Source organism: Penaeus vannamei, chromosome 24 (assembly GCF_042767895.1).
Source record: "Penaeus vannamei isolate JL-2024 chromosome 24, ASM4276789v1, whole genome shotgun sequence".
NCBI classification, from domain to species: Eukaryota; Metazoa; Arthropoda; class Malacostraca; order Decapoda; family Penaeidae; genus Penaeus; species Penaeus vannamei.
Window position 1 is genome coordinate 5,837,251 of NC_091572.1, and position 13,643 is coordinate 5,850,893.

A 13,643-nucleotide genomic window follows, 5' to 3' on the forward strand; every position below is an offset into this window, starting at 1 on the left:
TGGGACGTGTGCTCTCCTAGGCTACAGTTTATCCTACGCTTATTTACTAGGCTATAGTTTATATGCTAAGCTACAATTTATTTATAAGGTCATAATCGATCAACTAGGTTACAATTTTTCTACTAGGCTACAACTTATCTACTAGGCTGCAACTTTTTTTCTAGGTTACAACTTATCTACTAGGCTACAACTGTTTTACTAGGCTACAACTTACATACTAGGCTACAACTTACCTACTAGGCTACAACTTTTCTACCAGGCTACAACTTTTTTACTAGGCTACAACTTATCTACTAGGCTACAAGTAAGTGGCATACATAACTTTTCAAAGAACGCATGACAATATTTAAAAGACTGTGAGATTGCCTTTGATTTGTAACAAATGCATAGAGTCATAGAGGGGGCGTTACCCAATTCTAGCCCCGCCCACTCCTGGATTCGTCCTGATGTGTGATTCAGGTGGTAAAAATAAGCTTAAATATATGAATGAATGGAAGAGTGAGTGGACGGATGAATGGATGAATGCATTAATTGATCAATTAATATATGCATATATACATACATACATACATACATACATACATATATATATATATATATATATATATATATATATATATAAATATATCTATATCTATGTATCTATATCTATATCTATATCTATCTATCTATCTATCTATCTATCTATCTATCTATATATATATATACATATATATATATATATATATATATATATATATATATATATATATATATATATGGATAGATAGATGAATAGATAAGTAGGTAGGTAGATCGATAGGTAGATGATTGAAAAATAAAAGATAAATAATATTAATGATAATAATAATAGTAATAATGATAATACGTTATAAGGGCGTTCTCGCTCTTTCTCAACTCTTCTTTTCCGGTAAGACGAACGTTTTTTAAAAGAACTATGACGTCATAGGTATGATATCGTCAGGCCGTTCAGTATTTCCGTTTTTCGTGAAACAGGAAATTCAAATATTGTGGTAATTTCCTCAGAATAGATAGAAGAGCAGCAGGGTGGTGAATTAAGAATTACGTAAATCATTGCTATTATTTCAATAATTGCTATTAATATCAGTTGTAAAACACACACACACACACACACACACACACACACACACACACACACACACACACACACATATATATATATATATATATATATATATATATATATATATATATATATATATATATATATATATATATATATATATATAATGCTGATGCCATTTCTGTATCAGTATCTTCAGTCCATATTTATTGTTGCATGCATATATATACATATATACATATATATATATATATATATATATATATATATATATATATATATATATATATATATATATATGTATGTATATATATATATATATATATATATATATATATATATATATATATAATGTTATATACATAGTACATATAATGCATGCATAACAATAAATATGGACTGAAAACACTGATACACAAGTGGCATGTCTTCAACAAAGGGAAAGACAAACCGAATGACAAACACACAAATTGAGGAAGAAATGCCTGTCATACAGATTACTGGAGACAGATAGATAAAAAAGATAGTTAAATAGATGGATATATAAGGGTATAGACAGTGATTGGTTGATAGACAGAGACAGGCGGATAGATAGACAGATAGGTTGATAGAGATACAGACAAAGAAAGAATAACAGACAGAGGAGGGTAGAGACAGAGAAAAAGAAGAGAGAGGGAAATAATCAGACGTGAATATTGCCAGACATGAATGGTAAGTAAATAAACTTAAAAAAAGAGTTGACTGAAGTCTTACTATGATGCAAATATTGTAAACGTAAATAGAATATTCAGATGTCACTCTTTGTTAATTAAAATGATTAATGATAATGATGATAAAACATACAGACGTTATATTTGGAGAACAAAGAAAAAAAATATGGTATTTCAAAATTTCAAAACAAGAGGAATCCCTTTAAAATACTCGTACAATTGTTCAGACTCCCGAGTAAATAATGGGAGAGGATGAATGAACAATGAACAAAAAGGGAGTTCATTACAAGATGGAATTCTCCAAAATGTTCAAAGTTGAAAATTAAATCACATACTTTGGACAAATGGCAAGTATGTACAGTAATTTCATTTGTACATACTTCAGATTATTGTAGTTACATGAAATGCGGTACAAAACGTGTTTTATAAGTAAACACTTCAAAATGGAAATTTATGGTAGAATGAAAAAAATCAATGAGCATTGTATAATAATTTATTTCAGTTGTATACATATCTTCATGTATAGCGAAATTGATGATACTTTGGCGAAATTAAGGAACGACATATGATGTGAATAATAATCACAGAGTGCAAGCGAGGTTATTTACCTTAAAATTAGATAATCGAATAAATAACGATTAATGTAACATGGAAGCGAGATCAGTATGAGTATATGTAAATGATAAATAAATAATGAATCAAAATCTGTACGCGTTTGAGAATAAATAAGAGAATAATTTAATACACAGTATGAAAATATATACCATATATCATATAAGCCATGTATAGTAGCTAAATATAGTTCTATAGAATTGCACTAAATTTAATATAGTAATGAATAAAATACATGCAGGCTGAATGGATGAATGGATCTATAGTAATGTATATTTATATAAATAAATGTATGATATAATTTATATAAATAATTTATATTATATATTTAATAATCTATATAAATATTTTTTTTTCTTCAAGGACTGAGCTTTGTATAATAATCTATATAATGTTTAATAATTTATATAAATATTTTTTTTCTTCAAGGGCTGAACTTCGGATCCAACTCCACACAAGCGACTTCGACGAAATCCTGAAGGAGTTTAAGGTTTCAGATTCTGCAAGATCCACCTCCTGTAGGACGCTACGTTGGTGTAGATGGAAGCCACGCCTTCTGTCCCGCAGTTCTTGTAGCCGTACGAGACGATGCCAAGCTGTAGGGAGGTAGTTATTAATTACGATGATTTTGTGCTGATTTCGAAGGATATTCTGTCGATGAGAGAGAGAGAGAGAGATGGAGGGAGGGAGGGAGGGAGAGGGAGAGGGAGAGGGAGAGGGAGAGGGAGAGGGAGAGGGAGAGGGAGAAGAAGAGGGAGAGGGAGAGGGAGAGGGAGAGGGAGAGGGAAAGGGAGAGGGAGAGGGAGAGAGAGAGAGAGAGGGAGAGAGGGAGAGAGAGAGAGAGAGAGGGAGAGAGAGAGAGAGAGAGAGACAGAGAGAGAGAGACAGAGAGAGAGAGACAGAGAGAGAGACAGAGAGAGAGAGAGAGAGAGAGAGAGAGAGAGAGAGAGAGAGAGAGAGAGAGAGAGAGAGGGAGAGGGATTTTATTCATTAAAAAAATCGCTTCAAAAAAGAAAGAAAGAAAGAAAAAAAAAACTCCCTTTTTTTCTTTTCCATCACTAAAAAAAAAAAAAAAAAAAAAAAAAAAAAAAAAAAAAAAACCTCCCGCCGTTTCCTTGCGCCTCCCGAGCCTCACCTGAACGTGCGGCGCCCCTGGGTACTTGGTCTGGAAGAGAGGGCCCCCGGAGTCCCCCTTGCAGGAGTCCTTGAAGTCCTCCCCGCCGAAACACACCTGAAGGGGGGGGGGGGAGAGTATGTGTTTTTATTTACGTTTTGTTAATTTACTTTTGTTAATCACTAATGGCATATTTGCTTTTGTTGTTGTTATCATTATTATTATCTTAATCATCAAGTATCATTATCACTATTATTGCTGTTGTTCCGATTGTTATCCTATATATAATTTGCTTCTGTTTTTCTGCTTCTAATAAGTTTTTAAATCATTATCTTGATGGAGTTACAAATTTTAGCCTCATTTCAGAGTTACGTGATTCCCTGTTCAAATGAATGAATATCTGAACAAACAAACGAATAAATAAATGGATAAAATAGAATAAACGAATGAATCAACGCTCACAAAAATAATAACATCAGTAAGCACCATCTCACCTGTTCCTTCAGCAGCACATTGCGGTAGTTCTTCCTACAGGCGCTCAGAGGGACATGAGGCACGGTGGCTGAGAGAAGTCTGCCGAGACTGTAACCCGATTTAGTCACCCCCCAGCCTGCTATGATGGCCCCGCGTTCTCCCACGAATTTCTCTGGGTCCGTGTCCTCAGTCGGGAGACATATAGATTGCACGTAAGGCGCTGGTGGGAAAGGAAAAATATGTTAGAACAATATACCCCGTATCCTCAGTCGGGAGATATACTGATTGCACGGAAGGGGCTGGTGGCAAGGGAAAATGTGTCTTACAACAATATACACCATGTCCTCAACCGGGAGACATATAGATTGCATGGAAGGGGCTGGTGGGAAGGGAAAATGTGTCTTACAACAATATGCACCGTGTCCGCAACCGGGAGATATATAGATTGCACGTACGGGGCTGGGGGGATATGAATAATGTTTTAGAACAATATACACCATGTCCTCAACCGGGAGACATAGATTGCACGAAAGAGGCTTGGTGGGAAAGGAAAAATGAGTTTTTTAATGAATATGCACCGTGTCCTCAGCCAGGAGACATAGATTGCACGTAAGGGGCGGGAGTGAAAGGAATATTGTGTCTTAGAACAATATACACCGTGTCCTCAGTCGGGAGACATATAGATTGCACGAAAGAGGTTAGGAGGGAAAGGAATACTATGTCTTAGAACAATATACACCGTGTCCTCAACTGGGAGACATATAGATTACACATAAGGGGCTGGTGGGAAAGGAAAAATGTCTTAGAATAATATACACCGTGTCCTCAACCGGGAAACATATAGATTGCACGTAAGAGGTTAGTGGGAAAGGGAAAATGTGTCTGAGAACAATATACACCATGTTCTCAGTCGGGAGACATATAGATTGCACGAAATAAGCTTGGTGGGAAAGGAAAAATGAATTTTTAATGAAAATGTACCGTGTCCTCAGCCAGGAGACACAGAATACACGTAAGGGGCTTGGTGGGAAAGGAAATGAGTTGTAAGTGAATTTGCACCGTCTTCTCAGCCGGGAGAATTATAGGTTGCACAAAAGGAGCTACTGGGATAGAAGAAATGTTCTTGATAAATGTGTACTTCGTTCTCAGTCGGGAGACATATAGGTTTATGGGAAAGAAGAAATTTATATGAGATAAATGTGAATGTGGGAAAAGAGACTGATTGGGGGATGAGAATGGGAGTTGGAGGGGGAGGGATTGATATAAAGAAAATAAATGACGCAAACAGGTGAAAAAACACACCAAACCCTTAAAAAACGAAATAGTATTATATAAAAAAAACTCACTTTTAAGATCCACATCTCTGTCCAGCCTGATCAACGCAATGTCATCACTCTCAGGGGCCCTTTTGTTGAAAGTGGGATGGGCAACCACTTCCTCAATACCGAATGTCTGCGGGGGAAGTGTGCATATTTCTCCCCCTCCTCCCGCTCTCCTGCAGTCCTTTTCCGCCCTCAGGTCATGTTCCCCGAGGCGCACTTTGCTCCTGTGGGGGAAGGGAGATCGGCATTAGGTTTAGGGAGAAATTTCGATCCGCTACGAGGTTTGGGGGAGAAAATCGTGAACTTTTACAAGGTTTAGGGGGAAAATATTGAGCCGTCACAAGGATTAGGGGGAAAATCGTGAATTCCTGCAAGGTTTGGGGGAAAACCGCGGTGGGAAAATCGTGAACTACAAGGTTTGGGGAGAAAATCGTGAACTTTTACAAGGTTTAGGGGGAAAATATTGAGCCGTCACAAGGATTAGGGGGAAAATCGTGAATTCCTGCAAGGTTTGGGGGAAAACCGCGGTGGGAAAATCGTGAACTACAAGGTTTGGGGAGAAAATCGTGAACTTTTACAAGGTTTAGGGGGAAAATATTGAGCCATCACAAGGATTAGGGGGGAAATCGTGAATTCCTACAAGGTTTGGGGGAAAACCGCGGTGGGAAAATCGTGAACTACAAGGTTTGGGGAGAAAATCGTGAACTTTTACAAGGTTTAGGGGGAAAATATTGAGCCATCACAAGGATTAGGGGGAAAATCGTGAATTCCTACAAAGTTTGGGGGAAAACCGCGGTGGGAAAATCGTGAACTACAAGGTTTGGGGAGAAAATCGTGAATTCTCCAAGATTTAGGGAATAAATTGATTCGTCACAAGGTTTGGGGAAAAAATCATGAAAACCTACGAAGTTTGGGGAGGAAATATTGAGCCACCACGAGGCTTGGGGAGAAAATCATGATCCACTTCAAAGTTTATGGACAAAAATCTGATCCGTCCAAAGATTCAACGAGAAAATCATGAACCACCACAAAGATTTATAGAAAAAATAGTGACATTTCCCCTACAATGGATTACATTCCCCTTCTGTACCTACAACACAAACCAACTTTCTCCTTTCTCATTTCTCTCCCCATAATTTTTTTCCATACTATCATGCACGTACCAACAACATCAACTTGTACAAGAATCTTACAGGGTATGCTTCTCGTTATATTCGGGCATCGTGCAGTGGGCAGCCGTGAGGACATAGCGTCTGTTGATAAGCGAACCGCCACAACCCCACTTCACGTCGGCTTTTGGGTCGTTTCCGGGAGCTGAAAGGAGGAAGGAATGCAGGTTTGAATGACTGAACTGATAATGGTTGTAGAAGTAATGGTGAAAACAATGATGATTGTAGAAGTAATGATGAAAATGATGATGATTGTTGAATTAATTATGAAAATAATGATGATTGTAGATGTAATGATGGAACAAATGATGATTTTAGAAGTAATGATGAAAATAATGATGATTGTAGAAGTAATGATGAAAATGATGATTGTAGAAGTAATGATGAAAATGATGATTGTAGAAGTAATGATGTAAATAATCATGATAATAATAATATTATTAATAATAATACACTATTACTGACTGCTACTAATGATGCTAATAATAATAATAATAATACACTATGACTAATGATACTACTACTACCATTAATTATAATGAGAATAATAATAAGTGATGATAATGATAGTGATAATGATGATAATAAGAGTAATAATGACATTAATATCTAATAATAATGATAACAATAACAAAGCAATGACAATAATGATAATAAAAGTGACAATACTCATAGAAAAAGATGACATGAAAATAATAAATTAAAATTAAGATTATTCCACACAAAGAAAGGAGAACGAAACGCAAGAATGCAGCGACAGCGAAGAAAGAAAGAAAAAAGAAAGAAAGAAAGAAGAAAAAGAAAAAAGAAAGAAAGAAAGAAAAGAAAGAAGAAAAAAAAGCGAAGGACCAAAGATAGAAAGAAAGAAAAGAAAGAAAAGAAAGAAAGGAGAATGAAAGAAAAGAAAGAAGAAAAAAGAAAGAAAGAAGAAAAAAGAAAGAAAGAAAGAAAGAAAGAAAAGAAAGAAAAAAAAAACGAAGAACCTCACCGTCGAACCCCAGCACAGCCATCCAGGGGAAGGCGCCGAACCGAACCTTTTTCCCCCGTGAGATTCTGGTTCCCAAGGGCGAGTACCCGCAGTGTTCGGGTAGCAGGTCCTCCCCCTTCTCTTCGGCAGGCAGCGCTCGGCCGGGAAAGGGGACGGGAGGACGGGTCGTGGGCGTGGTGATTTCCGGGGCAGGGGGCGTGGCGATTTCCGGAGCAGGGGGCGTGGCGATTTCCGAGGCAGGGGGCGTGGTGATTTCCGGGGCAGGGGGCATGGTGATTTCTCGGGCTGGGGGCGGAGTCTGGGGGTGCGTTGACGTAGGGGAGGTGGGTGAAGGTGGCTTATTGGGCGGGGTTATGGGGCCTCCACGGGCGGGGTTTCGACAGCATACCTTATATGGGGAGAAAATAATATTGATTGAGGTTCATATGTTGGGTCCGTTGATACTGCGCGTGCAACTGTTTTTGTTGTTGTTTTGTGTGGTTTCTGTGCATGTGTACATATGTGTCTGTCTGTATCTGTGAGTCTGAAGGCATGTTCTTGTTCATGTTGTGTGGTTTATGTGCATGTATACGTCTGTGTCTGTCTGTATCTGTGTCTGAAGGCATGCTCTTGTTCAAGTTGTGTAGTTAGTGTATATGTATGTATGTGTCTATCTGTATCTGCGTGTCTGTGTGTATGTCCTTGTTCTTGTTGTGTGGTTAGTGTATGTGTACATGAGTATGTGTATCTGTATATGTGTGCATACTGAATGTGAGTATGTGTGTATCTGTCTGTGTATATTGTTTTTGTTCTTGTTGTATGGTTTCTGTGTGTATACGTATGTGTGTATCTGTGTCTGTGTACACATTTTTCTTGTTCTTGCTGCGTGGTTTCTGTGTATGTATAAATGAGTACATGTGTACCTATATCTGTATGTATACTGATCGTTATTGTTGTGTGGCATCTATACATGTGTACATGAGTGTATGTGTATCTGTATGTGTGTATTCTTGTTCTTCCTGTATGGTTTCTGTATATATGAACGTGAGTATGTCTGCATCTGTGTATGCATCTGTATGTCTGTGTCTGTGTATGCATCTATTTTTCTGTACCTGTGCATGCATCTGTATCTGTATGTCTGTATCGGTGTATGCATCTGTATGTCTGTATCTGTGTATGCATCTGTATGTCTGTATCTGTGCATGCATCTGTATGTCTGTATCTGTGCATGCATCTGTATGTCTGTATCTGTGTATGCATCTGTATGTCTGTATCTGTGCATGCATCTGTATGTCTGTATCTGTGTATGCATCTGTATGTCAGTATCTTTGTATGCATCTGTATGTCTGTATCTGTGCATGCATCTCTATGTCAGTATGTGTGCATGCATCTGTATGTCAGTATGTGTGTATGCATCTGTATGTCTGTATCTGTGCATGCATCTGTATGTCTGTATCTGTGTATGCATCTGTATGTCTGTATCTGTGTATGCATCTGTATGTCTGTATCTGTGCATGCATCTGTATGTCAGTGTCTGTGCATGCATCTGTATGTCAGTATCTGTGTATGCATCTGTATGTCTGTATCTGTGCATGCATCTGTATGCCTGTATCTGTGTATACATCTGTATGTCTGTATCTGTGTATGCATCTGTATGTCTGTATCTGTGTATGCATCTGTATGTCTGTATCTGTGCATGCATCTGTATGTCTGTATCTGTGTATGCATCTGTATGTCTGTATCTGTGTATGCATCTGTATGTCTGTATCTGTGCATGCATCTGTATGTCTGTATCTGTGCATGCATTTGTATGTCTGTATCTGTGTATGCATCTGTATGTCTGTATCTGTGCATGCTTCTGTATGTCTGTATCTGTGTATGCATCTGTATGTCTGTATCTGTGTATGCATCTGTATGTCTGTAATCTGTGCATGCATCTGTATGTCTGTGTCTGTGCATGCATCTGTATGTCTGTGTCTGTGTATGCATCTGTATGTCTGTAATCTGTGCATGCATCTGTATGTCTGTATCTGTGCATGCATCTGTATGTCTGTGTCTGTGTATGCATCTGTATATGTATGTCTGTATGCATCTGTACGTATGTATCTATGTATGCATCTGTATGTCTGTGTCTGTGTATGCATCTGTATGTCTGTATCTGCGTATGCATCTGTATGTCTGTATCTGCGTATGCATCTGTATGTCTGTATCTGCGTATGCATCTGTATGTCTGTGTCTGTGTATGCATCTGTATGTCTGTGTCTGTGTATGCATCTGTGTGTATGTATCTGTACATGCCTCTGTAAGTCTGTATCTGTGCATGCATCTGTATGTCTGTATCTGTGCATGCATCTGTATGTCAGTATCTGTGTATGCATCTCTCCCCTTGCCTATCTACAATCAGAAAACGTATATCCAAATGCATGTCCTTCTGCACGTGAGCCGCAGACAACGACCTTCTGCGTCTACCTCTACAGTAGTGCCCTCACCTTGGGTATCCTCCCAGCGAAGCCACAGGTCGATTGCTGTAGCTGTTTGATTCCTGAGGGCGTCGGGTTCTTCAGGACCAGGAGCAGGTCAGGGCAGGAGGTCAGGATAGTGCATATTGACCCAGGGAGGCATGGGTTGTAGGCTGGAAAGAAAGGTTGCAGTTAAGTTTGGTGTGTTGGTTTGTATGTGTTTTGGGCTATTAAGAGATGGGTGGATGTGTGTGTGTTATGTGTATGTGTGTATGTATGAATGTGTTTGTATGTATCTGTATGTATGCATGTGTGTATGTATGTATATGTGTGTGTGCGTGTGCGTGTGTATTTATGTTTGTATGTATGTATGTGTTTATGGATGCATTCACGTATGTGTGTATGTATACATGTATGTATGTATAGTATGTATTTACATACGCATTAATGAATGCAAGAACAATCAGTTTATATATATTTTATATAAAAAAAGCTAATCACATGTCTTCCACAATCCCACACAAAAAATCTCAACTCACAAGAAAAAAAAGCAAAAACACAAACTCAAAAATAAAGTTTCACAAAATCCATCCTCGGTGTCATGGTCAAGCAGTCATGACCTGTCTGCTCGGCCAACAACATGTTTGGTTGGATGTTTCGCCACAACTAACCTTGTCTGGAGGTCCTGGGAGCAGCGTCCACGGGGAGGGCAAGCAGGAGCCAGAGTGGAAGTAGAAGGACCCCCTTTGGAAGGAATCGAATGCCTTTTACCATAGCCTTCTGTGGAGCGGAGAGGATTTGGGAGGGTATAAGTTACTTGGTTTGTATAGAATCGAATGCTCTTTTTTTACCGTATATTTCTGGGGGAGTGGAAAAAGTTCGGAGGGGTGTTTGGGGGGGGGGGTTATAAGTAGTCTGGTTTGTATGGAATCGATTTTTTTTTTTTCGATTAGCTTTTGTTTTTGTTTTTTACCATTTCTTCCTGTGTAGTGCAAAGGGTTTGGGCGTATAAGTTGTCTGGTTTGTATGGAATCGAATGTTTTTATTTCGTGTGGCTTTTGTTTTTTATCCTATCTTTCTATGGACTGGGAAGGATATGATGTATAAGTAATCTGGTTTGTATAAAATCCAATCCTTTATTTTTCGTTTTGTTTTCGTTTTTTTACCATATCTTTCTGTGGAATGAAAAAGATATACGGTATAAGTTATCTGTTTTTTAAAGAATCGAATGCCTTTTATCGCTTTGCTTTCGTTTTTTTTCACCACATATTCCTGTGAAATGGAAAATATAAGCGGTATAAATGATATGGTTTGCATAGAATCGAACGCACCTTTTTTGTTAAACCACATCCTTCCGTGGAAAGGAAATGACCTCGACCATATGCATCAGGCTTAGATACGTAACGGTCGTGGAATAAGGAAATACGTTCGGATCCGTAGAACGAGCGAGCATAAGTGGATGATTATAGAGTACTGGCGGTTCGTACATCTAGCAGGTGCCAACGCATGTGTTTTTCGCATATTTCTTAATTTTTAACTTGTTTCTTGTATTTTAACCTCATTAAATAAAAGATTAATAAATAAAAAAATATATGATGATGGTGTTTAAATAACAATAATAGAAATAGTGGCAATGGAAAAAGTCGTATTGACTGTTTAATAGTAGTAATGGTGATGATGAGAATAAGGAAAATGATAATGAGGATATCAATGAAATAATGATGATAATTGAATTACAATGATAATAATTATTCTAGTAAAGATAAAAATAATTATAGTATTGGCAAAATAATTAGAATAATAAAGAAAACATGATAATGATGGAAATACCACAACTACTAAAATGACAAGAAATAATGATAATAACAATAATAATAATAATAATAATAATAATAATAATAATAATAATAGCAGTAACAATCATCGTAATAATACTATTAGTATTACTACTGTTGTTGCTGATAATAATAATAATAATAATAATAATAATAATAATAATAATAATAATAATAATAATAATGGTAATTATAATATGATTATAAGCATCATACTGATAATGATGACAAAAAAACTTTGATAATAATGATAATACTAATGATTTTAACAAAACTGATCATAATGATATTAACGATGATAATAATAACGATAATGATGGTAATAATAATCATGAAATTATCTGGTTTATATGTATCTCTTAATGAAGTATAAGTTGTATGAACCTCATTGCCTCACATGGTATTTGGAGTTAGGTTAGGACACTAATTTGCATAAGTAAATGCTATGTAAAAGAAATAAAATGGAAATATTGTTTTGAAAAAAAGGATGAATTTGGATACATTAAATATCTAAATGACATGGATAAATAGATGAATGAATGAATATATGTATAAGCGCATGAATAAAGGAATAAATGTATGAAATGAATATAAGTATATATAATTGTATAATGTATGAATATAATGTGTATATATTATAATGTATAAGTAAATGTATAATATATACAACTGATATATGTGTAAGCAAATGAAGATAGGAATGAATAGATAAACAAATTGATAAATACCTAGAAAAAATGAATTTAAAAAATGAATAAATGTGTAAATAGATAAAGAATGAATAATAAGCTCAAAAACAATATGTCAATAAACAAATAAAAAAGTAAATACATACACATATAAAAATAAAATAAGATACAATTAAATTCAAACACAAAATGCAAATCCATTTACCTTCAGAACTTCAAAGTTAAGGTCTCTTTTCTCGTAAGCGACGACAAGCGAGAGCGAAGATTCACTTACGACGACTGTCTATCAACTGATTAGCAGCCTGAGGGAAGTGTTGTTATATAAGCGGTGGCTGAGGACTTGTGGCGCCTCGTAATTTGCTGTTTAAGAGCATCAATATGTCGAAATATCTCGTAATCTTCTCCTTTTTTCTCGAAAGGATTTCCGGTGTGTTCTACCAGGAAATATTCTCTTTTTTTTTGCTTATTCTTTGTGTATGCTTTTTTTTTCTTTCTAATTAGTGATTCGTTTGTTTGTTTGTTTATGTGCATATCCGTATTTGTTAGTTTATGTATCTGTCTTTTTGTGTTTGTTTTTTTCTCGTTTTCTTTTGATCTGATCTTTCATTTCCAAGAACTACTTTTTCTTCTTTTTTTGTAATATCACCATTCATTTTTTTCTTCGTCTATTTTTTTTCTTTTTACAGTTTTTGGAACTTAAATCCTTTATTTCATACTTTATTAATCTACTTTTTCTTATGTTTTTCTCTTTCTTTTCTCTCATTCTGTAATTCCCACATAGTCATCGACTTTCTCAATTTCTTTCCTTCTCTTCATCTCTGTCATGTCTTTATTCTCCTACTTTTTCTTCTTATCCTTCTTCTTCTTCTTCAGAAACAAAAAAAAAATAAATAAGTTAAATAAGTTTTTTAAGTCTTTTTTCTTCTTAAGAAACAAAATAAAAATAATAAAAGGTTTATTTTTAGGCAACGACACATAATAAACTCTCTATATATAACCTTTATTTCTCCGAATTTTCCTTTGTTTCCCTCCCTCTCCTATGACGTCACGATCACGCCCACCACCCACCGCCCGCCGCCCGCGCCTCTGTAATTCGTATTCCGCGAAACGCCACGTGACTCCGTGTGCGTGTAATGCGGGTGGCGTGAATGCGTGTGCGTGTGTGCGTGTGTGCGTCAGTGCGCCCGGAATTGTGATACAAGATTGCA

The 13,643-nt window shown here is 36.5% G+C and overlaps 1 protein-coding gene across 1 annotated transcript; it reads right to left on the minus strand.

The window, feature by feature from the left end:
• Positions 1–2,269: 2,269 nt before the first annotated feature.
• Positions 2,270–12,767, minus strand: LOC113830133 (phenoloxidase-activating factor 3). The gene is made up of 9 exons (XM_070138273.1): positions 12,641–12,767; positions 10,583–10,691; positions 9,942–10,084; positions 7,474–7,861; positions 6,510–6,630; positions 5,341–5,540; positions 4,015–4,214; positions 3,542–3,637; positions 2,270–3,002 (listed from the first exon to the last, which is right to left on the minus strand). Exons 2-9 carry the CDS (start codon positions 10,683–10,685, stop codon positions 2,892–2,894), a joined length of 1,362 nt encoding a protein of 453 aa, XP_069994374.1. The 5' UTR covers positions 10,686–10,691; positions 12,641–12,767; the 3' UTR covers positions 2,270–2,891.
• Between the last annotated feature and the right edge of the window lie 876 nt (positions 12,768–13,643).

What these genes read in the sequence shown, in the direction of transcription:
- LOC113830133 (XM_070138273.1), bottom strand. Translation starts at nt 10,685, where the DNA reads ATGGTAAAAGGCATTCGATTCCTTCCAAAGGGGGTCCTTCTACTTCCA. An exon ending in GGCTGTGCTGGGGTTCGACG is followed by an intron (nt 6,631 to 7,473) that starts GTGAGGTTCTTC and finishes TCCTCCTTTCAG; the next exon opens with CTCCCGGAAACGACCCAAAA. An exon ending in ATGTGCTGCTGAAGGAACAG is followed by an intron (nt 3,638 to 4,014) that starts GTGAGATGGTGC and finishes CCCCCCCTTCAG; the next exon opens with GTGTGTTTCGGCGGGGAGGA.